Here is a 13,429-nt window from a genome sequence, read left to right as displayed (position 1 = left end):
ACAAACAAACAAGCCACACCCACAATCAAAACACGCCCACAAACAATCAAGCCACACCCACAAACAAGCCACACCCACAATCAATCAAGCCACACCCACAAACAATCAAGCCACACCCACAAACAATCAAGCCACACCCACAAACAAGCCACAACCGCAAACAATCAAGCCACACCCACAAACAAGCCACACCCACAAACAAGCTACACCCACAAACAATCAAGCCACACCCACAAACAAGCAAGCCACACCCGCAAACAATCAAGCCACACCCACAAACAATCAAGCCACACCCACAAACAATCAAGCCACGCCCACAAACAATCAAGCCACACCCACAAACAAGCCACACCCGCAAACAGCCACACCCACAAACAAGCCACACCCACAAACAAGCAACACCCACAATCAAAACACGCCCACAAACAATCAAGCCCCACCCACAATCAATCAAGCCACACCCACAAACAATCAAGCCACACCCACAAACAATCAAGCCACACCCACAAACAAGCCACAACCGCAAACAATCAAGCCACACCCACAAACAAGCCACACCCACAAACAAGCTACACCCACAAACAATCAAGCCACACCCACAAACAAGCAAGCCACACCCGCAAACAATCAAGCCACACCCACAAACAATCAAGCCACACCCACAAACAAGCAAGCCACACCCACAAACAAGCCACACCCACAAACAAGCTACACCCACAAACAATCAAGCCACACCCACAAACAAGCAAGCCACACCCGCAAACAATCAAGCCACACCCACAAACAATCAAGCCACACCCACAAACAATCAAGCCACACCCACAAACAATCAAGCCACGCCCACAAACAATCAAGCCACACCCACAACCAATCAAGCCACACCCACAAACAAACAATCAAGCCACACCCACAAACAAACAAGCCACACCCACAATCAAAACACGCCCACAAACAATCAAGCCACACCCACAAACAAGCCACACCCACAATCAATCAAGCCACACCCACAAACAATCAAGCCACACCCACAAACAATCAAGCCACACCCACAAACAAGCCACAACCGCAAACAATCAAGCCACACCCACAAACAAGCCACACCCACAAACAAGCTACACCCACAAACAATCAAGCCACACCCACAAACAAGCAAGCCACACCCGCAAACAATCAAGCCACACCCACAAACAATCAAGCCACACCCACAAACAATCAAGCCACACCCACAAACAATCAAGCCACGCCCACAAACAATCAAGCCACACCCACAACCAATCAAGCCACACCCACAAACAAGCCACACCCGCAAACAGCCACACCCACAAACAAGCCACACCCACAAACAATCAAGCCACACCCACAAACAAGCCACAACCGCAAACAATCAAGCCACACCCACAAACAAGCCACACCCACAAACAAGCTACACCCACAAACAATCAAGCCACACCCACAAACAAGCAAGCCACACCCGCAAACAATCAAGCCACACCCACAAACAATCAAGCCACACCCACAAACAAGCAAGCCACACCCGCAAACAATCAAGCCACACCCACAAACAATCAAGCCACACCCACAAACAATCAAGCCACACCCACAAACAATCAAGCCACGCCCACAAACAATCAAGCCACACCCACAAACAAGCCACACCCACAAACAAGCTACACCCACAAACAATCAAGCCACACCCACAAACAAGCAAGCCACACCCGCAAACAATCAAGCCACACCCACAAACAATCAAGCCACACCCACAAACAATCAAGCCACACCCACAAACAATCAAGCCACGCCCACAAACAATCAAGCCACACCCACAAACAAGCCACACCCGCAAACAGCCACACCCACAAACAAGCCACACCCACAAACAAGCAACACCCACAATCAAAACACGCCCACAAACAATCAAGCCCCACCCACAAACAATCAAGCCACACCCACAAACAAACAATCAAGCCACACCCACAAACAAACAAGCCACACCCACAATCAAAACACGCCCACAAACAATCAAGCCACACCCACAAACAAGCCACACCCACAATCAATCAAGCCACACCCACAAACAAGCTACACCCACAAACAATCAAGCCACACCCACAAACAAGCAAGCCACACCCGCAAACAATCAAGCCACACCCACAAACAATCAAGCCACACCCACAAACAATCAAGCCACACCCACAAACAATCAAGCCACGCCCACAAACAATCAAGCCACACCCACAACCAATCAAGCCACACCCACAAACAAGCCACACCCGCAAACAGCCACACCCACAAACAAGCCACACCCACAAACAAGCCACACCCACAATCAAAACACGCCCACAAACAATCAAGCCCCACCCACAAACAATCAAGCCACACCCACAAACAAACAATCAAGCCACACCCACAAACAAACAAGCCACACCCACAAACAAGCCACACCCACAATCAAAACACGCCCACAAACAATCAAGCCACACCCACAATCAATCAAGCCACACCCACAAACAATCAAGCCACACCCACAAACAATCAAGCCACACCCACAATCAATCAAGCCACACCCACAAACAATCAAGCCACACCCGCAAACAATCAAGCCACACCCACAAACAATCAAGCCACACCCACAAACAATCAAGCCACACCCACAAACAATCAAGCCACGCCCACAAAAAACAAACCACACCCACAAACAATCAAGCCACACCCACAAACAAACCACGCCCACAATCATAACACGCTTACCAACAATCAAGCCACACCCACAAACAAACAAACCACACCCACAAAAAATCAAGCCACACCCACAAACAAACCACGCCAATCACGCCTATGAAATACAGCGTAGGACGTAGCGTGGGACGTAGGTCTCTACAGCGTAGGACGTAGGTCTCTAAAGCGTAGGACGTAGGTCTATACAGCGTAGGACGTAGGTCTCTAAAACGTAGGACGTAGCGTAGGACGTAGGTTTCTAAAACATAGGACGTAACGTAGGACGTAGGTCTCTAAAGCTTAGGATGTAGGTCTCTAAAGCATAGGACGTAGGTCTCTACAGCGTAGGACGTACATCTCTAAAGCGTAGGACGTAACGCAGGACGTAGGTCTCTACAGCGTAGGACGGAACGTAGGACGTAACGTAGGACGTAACGCAGGACGTAGGTCTCTACAGCGTAGGACGTAACGTAGGTCTCTAAAGCGTAGGACGTAGGTCTCTACAGCGTAGGACGTAGATCTCTAAAGCGTAGGACGTAACGCAGGACGTAGGTCTCTACAGCGTAGGACGTAACGTAGGACGTAACGCAGGACGTAGGTCTCTAAAACGTAGGACGTAGCGTAGGTCTCTAAAGCGTAGGATGTAAGTCTCTACAGCGTAGGACGTAACGTAGGACGTAGGACTCTACAGCGTAGGACGTAACGTAGGTCTCTAAAGCGTAGGACGTAGGTCTCTACAGCGTAGGACGTAGATCTCTAAAGCGTAGGACGTAACGCAGGACGTAGGTCTCTAAAGCGTAGAACGTAACGTAGGTCTCTAAAGCGTAGGACGTAGGACTCTACAGCGTAGGACGTAACGTAGGTCTCTAAAGCGTAGGACGTAGGTCTCTACAGCGTAGGACGTAGATCTCTAAAGCGTAGGACGTAACGCAGGACGTAGGTCTCTACAGCGTAGGATGTAACGTAGGACGTAACGCAGGACGTAGGTCTCTACAGCGTAGGACGTAACGTAGGTCTCTAAAGCGTAGGACGTAGGTCTCTACAGCGTAGGACGTAACGTAGGTCTCTAAAGCGTAGGACGTAGGTCTCTAAAGCGTAGGACGTAGGTCTCTACAGCGTAGGACGTAGATCTCTAAAGCGTAGGACGTAACGCAGGACGTAGGTCTCTACAGCGTAGGACGTAACGTAGGACGTAACGCAGGACGTAGGTCTCTACAGCGTAGGACGTACGTCTCTACAGCGTAGGACGTAGATCTCTAAAACGTAGGACGTAGCGTAGGACGTAGGTCTCTAAAGCGTAGGACGTAGGTCTCTACAGCGTAGGACGTAACGTAGGACGTAGGTCTCTACAGCGTAGGATGTAGGTCTCTAAAGCGTAGGACGTAGGTCTCTACAGCGTAGGACGTACGTCTCTACAGCGTAGGACGTAGATCTCTAAAACGTAGGACGTAGCGTAGGACGTGGATCTCTAAAGCGTAGGACGTAACGCAGGACGTAGGTCTCTACAGCGTAGGACGTACGTCTCTACAGCGTAGGACGTACAACTCTAATAGTATTACTTATAATAATGTAATTAAAGATAACTTCATTCAGATTTATTTATTTTTATTTCATTTTCCAGATTTTCTTTTCTTCTTTTTTTTAGATTTTCATTGGTGGGCCAGTCATAATGGTCCCGCGGGCCTGATGTGGCCCGCGGGCCTGAGGTTGAGTATCACTGCCATAGTTTGCAAGACATTTGTGTTTCAGTTTTCTGAAAAAGAGTTCGTCAGTCGTGCCAAGTATTTGGCCACAGACCCACATGAAAATATGTAGTTCTAATCTAGGGTCTACCCAGAAGCAAAGATTTGAGTTTAATTTTTATTTTATTTGTGGCATGTTTACGATAAAAATCTACGAGATTGTATATCTGCTATTTTTGAAAAGCCAAAGTATAAAATAGTTAATAGCTTTATTAATGGGATACAACAAACAAGCAATAAGAGACATTTTAAACCATATAATCAGAACAGTATTAACTTTATTTGTACAAAATATTCCAAGAAATCTAATCAGAGCGACAATAAACATCAATAAAACAAAGTGTGCCGTTTTCAGCTCCTCTGGCCATTTTAGATGAGTTAATCACAGAACAGCAATAAGAGCAGAACATAAAACATTAAACAGCAATAAGAGACGAACATCAACAAAACAGCAGGACAATAATATGATGATCCCGTTTTCAGCTCCTCACTTTTGTGATGAGTTCGTCGCAGACCTTACTAAGCTCTTCACACTCTTTTCCCTGAGGTACAGAGAATGGTGAGAAAAAGGCAGAAAACATAAGTAGATATCTTCAGATTATTACAAACAGTTTAGAGAGTAGATAATCAACTAATGTCATTTTTATTCTGCTTAACAGTGTTCACTTACTTTCTGGTCAAGGCTCTTTTCCAGAGAATGAACCTTTAGCTGCTCCATGCGCAGCTGGGCTTGAAGTCCTGCCATCTCAGCCTTGAACTTTGACCGCACCTCAAAAATCTGTTTATTTGCCCTGAAAACAGCACAAGCACAGTCAGTTTACAAAACCAGTGTCTTGGCAGGGCTCATACAATAAACAGAATGGTAGAGTCTAGTAAATCTTACATCTCAATTTTCTCCTCGGCATGGGCTTTCAGTGTCTGATAGCGCTGCTCCTCCTTTTTGATCCTGGCCAGGGCATCCTGAGCGCATGCTTTCAGAGTTTCTTCATTCTAGTAATTAGGCAGATAAAACAATTGTGTCATAACAAAAATTTCAGTTTATAAAAGCAAATCCTTTTTTGTACTTTTCAATCGGGCCGGCTATGCAAGGACTGAGCCTTAATAGGTGAGCCTTAGGTAGGTGAGCCCAGGCAAACGTCACCCACATTCCTAGTCTCTGTGCAATGTGTACAACTGTAGTCCTGGGGTTCTCGAAGATGGCATACTAATTTCCTGTTCTGGATCATTTTGGGTTGTGCATGCTTATCTGACCATTGGACAGACATGGGGAAACAACGATCGGATTAAGGTTGGTGAACATGCGCTGCTCCCCGCTTGCGGTTATGGTTAGGGTTTGAGGTAGGTTGTCGTTCTAATGACAGTCGGGCCAATAGTATGTCGAAACTAAAGCCTGTACTGGGTGTACCCGATCATTTTACTATAGCTTTGTTTGATTGGGTCTGCAGCAGATTTAAACTGGGAAACACATATCAGGTGCAGGCGTTTACACAATCAGTTCAAATCTGTTGCAGAGCCCATCAAATAAAAGATCAGAATTTACAATTAACATTACCCATTGAGAAAATCACCCCAGTACAGGAAACAAAAAACGGATGTGCCTCCATCTCGAACCCTGGGACTAGTTATGCACAGAGCCTATGGAGGACATGAGAAAAGAAGAAGAAAAGAACTCACTCTCTCTCCATACCAGGCAGCCTACTGTATGTAAAACTACCCAATTCGATAAGTTTTAACACAGGTTGGCAGCGATTTTCAAGTGCTAGCTCTTGACACATGACAAGTTCAAGAAGTGTTACATCAGATCTTCAACATGTTCTCAGAATATGATGAGTGTTAAAAATTAGATATGTTCAGCATGACCTCCAAGTCATGCTGTGATGACTATTACTCACCTTTCTGCAACCTACAATGACCTCCTTATATTTGTCCAGTCTCTTTAAGACTTCAGAGAAAGACCTCTCCAAGTTACTCAGCTCGGTTTGCACTTGTTCCTTCTCCTGCAAGGCCTCCCTCAAGGCCTCCTTGAGGCTTGTTTCCATCTTCTGGCGGTCTCTCTCTTGTGTAGCTGGTAGAATGAGGCAAGATTGACAGAGACAAACAATGATCCATAAAGATGGGGGATAGTGCACATTCACAGAACCCTGCCATCAAATACAAATTCGGTTTCAATAACTTACATCTCATCTTTGCACTTGAGCTCTCGAGTTCAGAAACGATTCTCCTGTGCAAGAAATTGAAAAATTGCTTAAACTGTACATGAATAAAATTGATAAAGTAGCAAATAACAGTAATAAATGGCTCACTTCTTGTCCTCCGATTCTGCAAAAAGCTTGTCATATTTTGCTTTCCATTGCTTATCTTTTTCATTTGCCTGTTGAATAAATATACTCTATTGTTAGAATCAGTGTATGTCTGAATTTAATTAATCTAATTATTTCATACTCAAGACATTAACTTGACACTAAAAGTAATACATAAACAGTGGCAATGAGAATTAAATCAGCTCTTAACTTACCACCGTCTGAACCAACGCAATGGCTTGATCCATGTCTTTCTGACTGTATTTCAACATTTCAACAATTGCATCCTCTGTATTTGTTGGCTGGGGAAGAGGAGCGACTCTGCACACATGCATTTCAGAATCCTGGACAAATGGATCCACAGTCTAAATAAAAATGAGAGTTTACATAGCTTAGATAGGCTGATTCAACAGCTTTGATGCAACACAAATTAACTCCATTCAATGTTACAATCCCATGAATTTCAGAGTTTTAAAATTGTAATGCAGCTGGTGGAATTTTAAAGCTTTTGCAAATCAACTGAAATGAAAAAAACAAAAAAAACAAACTGATGTGATTTCCCAGTTCTGTTCCATCCCAAGGTTAAACCGCTTCCCTCTTTCTTTACTTTCACATTCCTTCGTGGCTAGCAGAAACATTGTCTAAAGTGTTTTACTGATGGGGTAGACAATTTTAGTACAATTTAAGAAGAAAGAAGTGATGGATGATCCAGAAAAAAAGGCTCTTGCATATATTGCAGGAATGGTTCAAGTATGACCAATTACAGTGGCAAATGTGACAGGTGACTTACTGATTCTATGACATCAACTAGCTTGAAATCATCTTGTGCAGCCTTTGTATCAGCAATCTGTGGAGCTTCCAAACTGAAAAGAAAGCACAGTTTAATTAATTGACTGGCTTTAAAGTAAAGACTATTTGATGCTCAGCATAGAACAAGTCAAGCTAGGGCATCTGGCGGGTGAGGTTGGTGCAACATACCGTGAAACAAAGGGGGCTAGACGAGGGATAGGATTCTGTGCACCAGGGCCCACTGCCTTTTTGGGGCTCTCTTTCATCAGGGGGTCAAACTTAAGGTAGAGAGACTGTTTCCTTAATGCAGATTCCTTGAACTGTTAACAGCAGATTAGCAAACAAAAAACACATTTAAATTTAGTAAGTACAAAAGTACAAGGAGAAAAAAAAGAGAAGAAGAAACATGAGGGCAACACTCACGCTGCCAGTCCCACATTGTTCGAGGTAGTCCATTTGACCATCAAAGTCATTTGCCATGACTAGAGAAAAGATAACATAGCAAATTAAAGAGGGCAAATTCAGGTAGCTTATATTCAATGTATGGAAGAGAAATTTTATACTTCATTTAGTTATTTTTGAATATACAAATAAAAGAGTCCTCAAATGTACCACTCAAGAATACAAAAGATAAGTAAACATTAAATGTCTGTAGGTTGAAGTGTCCTAAAATGTGAGACAATATGACTTACACATGGTTCCAGGAACAAACTCCTCACTGGGTTCCAGCAGCCCAGTCTGTGAGTTCTGATCAAGGTGACCCAGTGTAATGAATTCAGGTGTAATAAACACAGGTTGCTCAGTCTCAAATCCCAAGTCAGGGCCAGGAGCAGTCTCCATCTTCTCAGTCGTCATGTTATTCTAAAAATAAAAACAAAAAAGATAGGCTTATAATCAGTGGTGTACAAACTAAGTACAGTGGTGGACAAATGTGTCAAAATACAAAGACTCAAGTTTAGTACAGATATAGTAGGGGGTCCACTGCTAATGCTTTGACTGTCCAGATCAGATTCTAAAAATGTCAGTCGTTCTTCGAATTTTTCAAAAATAGCAGACCTACAAGCTCGTATCGCGCCACTCGGTGGCGCGCTATGAGCTTGTAGATCTGCTATTTTTCAATAGCTAAAGCATAACATGATGCCAACACCAAAACGGGTTCCCGGTCAGAATGGGTTAAAAAAAAAGAAAATAAATTTAAAACGGTGCCAATGTAGTCTAAACTAAGTATGCACCCCGCTCAATCTTGGGAGTTCAGAACTAAGTGTGCAAGGAGACAAAAATATATATTCAACAAATAGATGTTAAGATCATTAATTACTTCTTTCAATGCAACAAGAGTGGGTCCATCAATCTTTTGGATGTCATCTTTCTCATCTCCAGCACTAGAGAGCAAAGACAAGACACACACGTAAGCTGGAATACTTTTAACACATAGCATTTTGTGCTTCAAAATTTGCATTGGTCAGAGCAATTAGATTGCCTTTTAGGCCTAAACCGCACTAATGCAACTCTTTGGAACTGCCATTGGGGATAATAGTTTCATGCAAATAGTTGCATATCATTGGTGCAGTTTAGGCCTTAAAGTTATTTTTTACATACCACACAGGAGTGGGAATCTCTTTAACTGGATTTGGTGCCTTGCCCAGAATTCCCACGGGACTGGACTTCTCCCCAGATGTTAGTGAATTGTTCATTTTTGCATTTGTGCCAAAGGGATTGAAGTTTGGGTCATCGTCAAGTTGAAAGGAGTAAGAAGACTTTGGAATAGGAGCAATATCAACGTCATCGGCCACAGGCTTGACTGGAGATTTTGTTGGTGGGGTGGGTTCCTTCTTTTTTTCAGGTGCAGGCTTTCTCTCCGTCGATTTCAAACCAGGCGGCTTTTTACTAAACCTTTTGGGTGGCTTCCGTTTGACATCAATACCATCGTCAAAATTGAACTCAAGTTTCACTGGGCCTTCGTTAAGCAGAGCATCAGTTGTTTGAGACACAGATTCATCCTTCGTTGGTTTAAGGGTGTCAGATACTGCAGTGGCTACCGGCTTCTCTGGTACATCTACACTATTTATGCTTTCCAGGACCTTAAGAGGAGCACCAGTGGGTTGGGACATGAAGTCATCCTCCGTTAGTTTAGGCGTGTCGGATACCACCGTGGCAGGTACGTCTACCGTGTTTACGCTTTCCATATCCGGCGGGTCACTGCATGACACTTTTTTCCCAACCTGAGGAGAATTCTGCATTTTTGAGCCTCCCGTCATGAAAGGATTGACCGAATCCAAGTTGTCAAAATCAAAATTGTAAGAGCCTTTGGTTGGCAGAGGAGCATCTTCTACAGAATAATTGGCTGTAGCTTCTTCTGGAATGACAGTAGAAGACATAGCAGCAGGCGTTTCCTCATCGGTTATGTTGGACGATGAATGTTGTTCCTTGTCAAAATCAAAATTGTACGAGCCTTTGGTTGGCAGAGGAGCATCTTCAACAGAATTAGCTGTAGCTTCTTCTGGAATGACAGTGGAAGACATAGCAGCAGGCGTTTCCTCATCGGTTCTGTTGGACGATGAATGTTGTTCCTTGTCAAAATCAAAATTGTAAGAGCCTTTGGTTGGCAGAGGATCATCTTCTACAGAATAATTGGCTGTAGCTTCTTCTGGAATCACAGTGGAAGACATAGCCGCAGGCGTTTCCTCATCGGTTATGTTAGACGATGAAAGTTGTTCCTTGTCAAAATCAAAATTGTAAGAGCCTTTGGTTGGCAGAGGGGCATCTTCTACAGAATAATTGGCTGTAGCTTCTTCTGGAATGACAGTGGAAGACATAGCCGCTTCCTCATCGGTTATGTTGGACGATGAATGTTGTTCCTTGTCAGCCGTTCCTTTCGACATTATGACCACACTGCTATCCGTGGAGTGTATGTCTGTAGACATATTAGCAAGTGAATTTTCCATAGAGGGGGTGATAGGAAGTGTATCATCCAGTACCGTTTCGGTTTGAGAAATCTCCTGTGACACATTCTCTGGCATTCCACATTGAGGTACTTTTGTGCCTGCAGGAACGTCTTCGAGAGCAGGCCTGGTTGGAGAGTTAGGGACTTTAATAGACGCCTGAAATGGATTTATGGCATCCAAGTTGTCCAAATCAAAGTTGTAGCCACCCTTGCTTTGTATGGGCATGTCATCAAGATTAGGTGATAACTCTGTGTGGACAAATTGAACAAGGGATAACACTTCATTAGCTAAGCAGTTCGGAAAGCTAAATAAGAGGTGCAAATGCTACGATATTCATATCTGGATGTTTTACCAATTTTGGGCCTGTCAACTGGTGCAGTGACATCCTGAGGCAAAGTACTATAAGATACAAAAGAGAACAGATTAGCCATCGTAATAGTTTTGTCAGCACAATATTACTCATAAGAAACTGAAGATTTACCTTGAGTTATGCAACTGTAAGGACTCCATTGCTTTTGTGCACTCATCCAGGATTGTTCTCTTGCCAGTCTTTGAAGGAGATACAATTCTTTTGGTGAAAGGGTCTCTTCTTGGAGTCTGAAAACAAACCTGGATTGACATATAAATAATAATCAGTGTAGTATAGCTGGTTAACTGGAACTTTAAATTCAAACTAAAATGTCCCAGCAATCATCTTTCTAATCAGTGTGAAATCTCTCTATACATTTTAGCACTTTGAGATTTGCAAGCATGTAAAGTGCATTATAATAAAATGTATTACTAAAGTTTGACCATATTATAATAATAGTGACTCAAAAAAAAAAAAAGAAAAGGGGAGCACATTACTCTCATTACAATCTTAAACACTACTTGAGTAAACATAATAAAAATAAATAAAATAATACAGTCACTGCTTAAGGGTACACATCCTGACCATAATTTAAGTAAGATAGGTTAAAAAACAGTACATAAAAAAATAGGCAACTCAATTCTGTACCTTTACTCCCTTTGCTACAGTCTTGCTGGGCAGGTTCTCAGACTGTCGCAGAATGGAGGGTCTCCCAGTCGGCTGATCCAAAGCAAAGATGTCCAGGACTGAATCGATGTGCTTCGCTTCAGGACAGGGACTTTGGTTCTCATCATTCAGAACGGATGCCATCCTGTTTTAAAGGGAGATGGAGAGCTAAGTGGGTGCATTGAACTTCTGACAAAATCCTCCACCTGACAATAAACTGGAGTGGAGACCATGTGAGCATCTAGCTCTGGTCCATAGCCTAATGCTTCTATGATTAATTAGGCTATGGACCAGAGCTAGTGAGCATCATGCAATGGCTGAATTCCACAGAATTTCTGGTCTCCCTCTTGTATAATATCCACTTTCATCTGCAGCTCATCGTCTGCTGCAACAGCACAGCAGTGCTGATACACATTGTAACATGGTGGCGAGTCGGGATTACAACTTCTTAATCTTTATAATAACAGGATATTTCAGAACACAACTGGCTCACTTTATATTTTGACGTTTGTGGTAAGAGTGTCCAGTGGGGTGGTGTTCAGTATCCGACAGACGTCAGAATAGATAAATTAGTAAAAAAGAAAAAAAAATCTTCCTTGTTCAAGGCTAAAGATATTATTATTAAAGTTATGTTTTTCCATTACATTTTCTCTATAATGTTACCCTGGTGGATTAGAGGGTGGATTACATGCTACTCTGGATTCCCTGATTTGATTTACTAGTAAACTGCTGATCATGGAACATAATGTGTGTCTTATAGCATCATTTAAATCATTTAATAGCATCATTTAAATGCTTAATTTGTAGTTCTAATGTGCAAATTAAACTTTTTTCCAACGCTCTAGAGGGTACTCTTATTTTGAAGAGATCGTCCACCGCAAGTCTTAAATTAGCTCACTAGATTAGCTCACTAGACAGTGCCATACGGGGCGGAGGCGGAGACAGAGATCCTTTGTGGTATCTTTACTGAGACAAAGTAAACAAATATACAATATTTGGAATTATATACATATCCAATAAACGAAATAAATAGCATTCAATTCATATTCAAGATTGGCAATAATAAATAAATCATATTCATAATAATCATAAATCAGAATATCATATAGATTTACTCAGGATTAAATGTAAGAAACTATATTTAAGCAGGATAAACATATATATGAAATAATCAATAAACATATAACTTAAATGCACTGCTTAGGATTTCAGGTCAGAACAAACAGTTAAAAGTGGTCGAGCTACAGCTCAAACATGTGCAGTCCATAATACATTGTGATACATTGTCCCTTACATACATTAATGTGTGCTCATTAACCCCTGCACTGTACAGGGGAGAACAAACAGTGGCTAAATGATCCAAACTGACGTTGGTTCTTGGACTCACACAGGTTGGAGGGTTGCAGAAGGTGGTAGAAACTAAAGGTGGCGGTTTAGGTTTGGGAGACCGCAGCAGTGGTTTGGTGATCTGGGCTTGAGGAAATGAGTGCAGCTATGCCACTTATATAGCCTCCCACACCTGTGCGTGGCCAGGGAACAACCTGCCATTCAATCAGGCTTGATTTGGTGGCGTTGCGTGCCTCTCCATGAGCCTTTTGACATCCATCATCTCCGCATCAAGCACTGTCTGCGTTGGCGGCCGCCTCACCTGGAACGTCCAGAGCTTCTTCCACGCCAGCAGTGTCTTCTTCCATGTCATCTTTAAATCTATAGATATATCATGTTTGACACGCCCTGGCCTGGGCTGGGCTGTGGTGGCCTCCTCCTCATATTCCTGGCGACTATGGTGTTGGCTAGCCTGGATCCAGCCCAAAGATCCCGCCCACTCTCAAGAAAGCTATACAGTCTGATAATCAGGCTAGGTGTTGGCAGCATTTAGCTCCTTAATTTTGTCATTTAGGGCAAGCTATAGTTTTTGCTATT

General features: G+C 43.1%; 1 protein-coding gene across 1 annotated transcript in view; it reads right to left on the bottom strand.

Moving 5' to 3' along the window:
* The window catches only part of LOC308320236 (transforming acidic coiled-coil-containing protein 3-like), a gene marked incomplete at both ends in the record, with an annotated part of 19,013 nt that extends 5,808 nt beyond the window's left edge, over positions 1-13,205 (bottom strand). The window contains 15 exons of the mRNA XM_080770554.1: positions 4,949-4,999; positions 5,128-5,248; positions 5,341-5,447; positions 6,350-6,598; positions 6,973-7,122; positions 7,548-7,620; positions 7,736-7,866; positions 7,970-8,028; positions 8,239-8,407; positions 8,865-8,928; positions 9,146-10,739; positions 10,844-10,890; positions 10,973-11,088; positions 11,489-11,651; positions 13,087-13,205. Coding sequence (XP_080626680.1) covers positions 4,949-4,999; positions 5,128-5,248; positions 5,341-5,447; positions 6,350-6,598; positions 6,973-7,122; positions 7,548-7,620; positions 7,736-7,866; positions 7,970-8,028; positions 8,239-8,407; positions 8,865-8,928; positions 9,146-10,739; positions 10,844-10,890; positions 10,973-11,088; positions 11,489-11,651; positions 13,087-13,205 — 3,213 coding nt within the window. The remainder of the gene's footprint in view (positions 1-4,948; positions 5,000-5,127; positions 5,249-5,340; positions 5,448-6,349; positions 6,599-6,972; positions 7,123-7,547; positions 7,621-7,735; positions 7,867-7,969; positions 8,029-8,238; positions 8,408-8,864; positions 8,929-9,145; positions 10,740-10,843; positions 10,891-10,972; positions 11,089-11,488; positions 11,652-13,086) is intronic.
* Positions 13,206-13,429: the final 224 nt, after the last annotated feature.

The sequence above is a fragment of the Protomyctophum bolini genome (assembly GCF_963924005.1).
Source record: "Protomyctophum bolini genome assembly, chromosome: 8".
In the NCBI taxonomy this organism is placed as follows: Eukaryota; Metazoa; Chordata; class Actinopteri; order Myctophiformes; family Myctophidae; genus Protomyctophum; species Protomyctophum bolini.
This window is presented reverse-complemented; position numbering and strand designations above follow the sequence as displayed.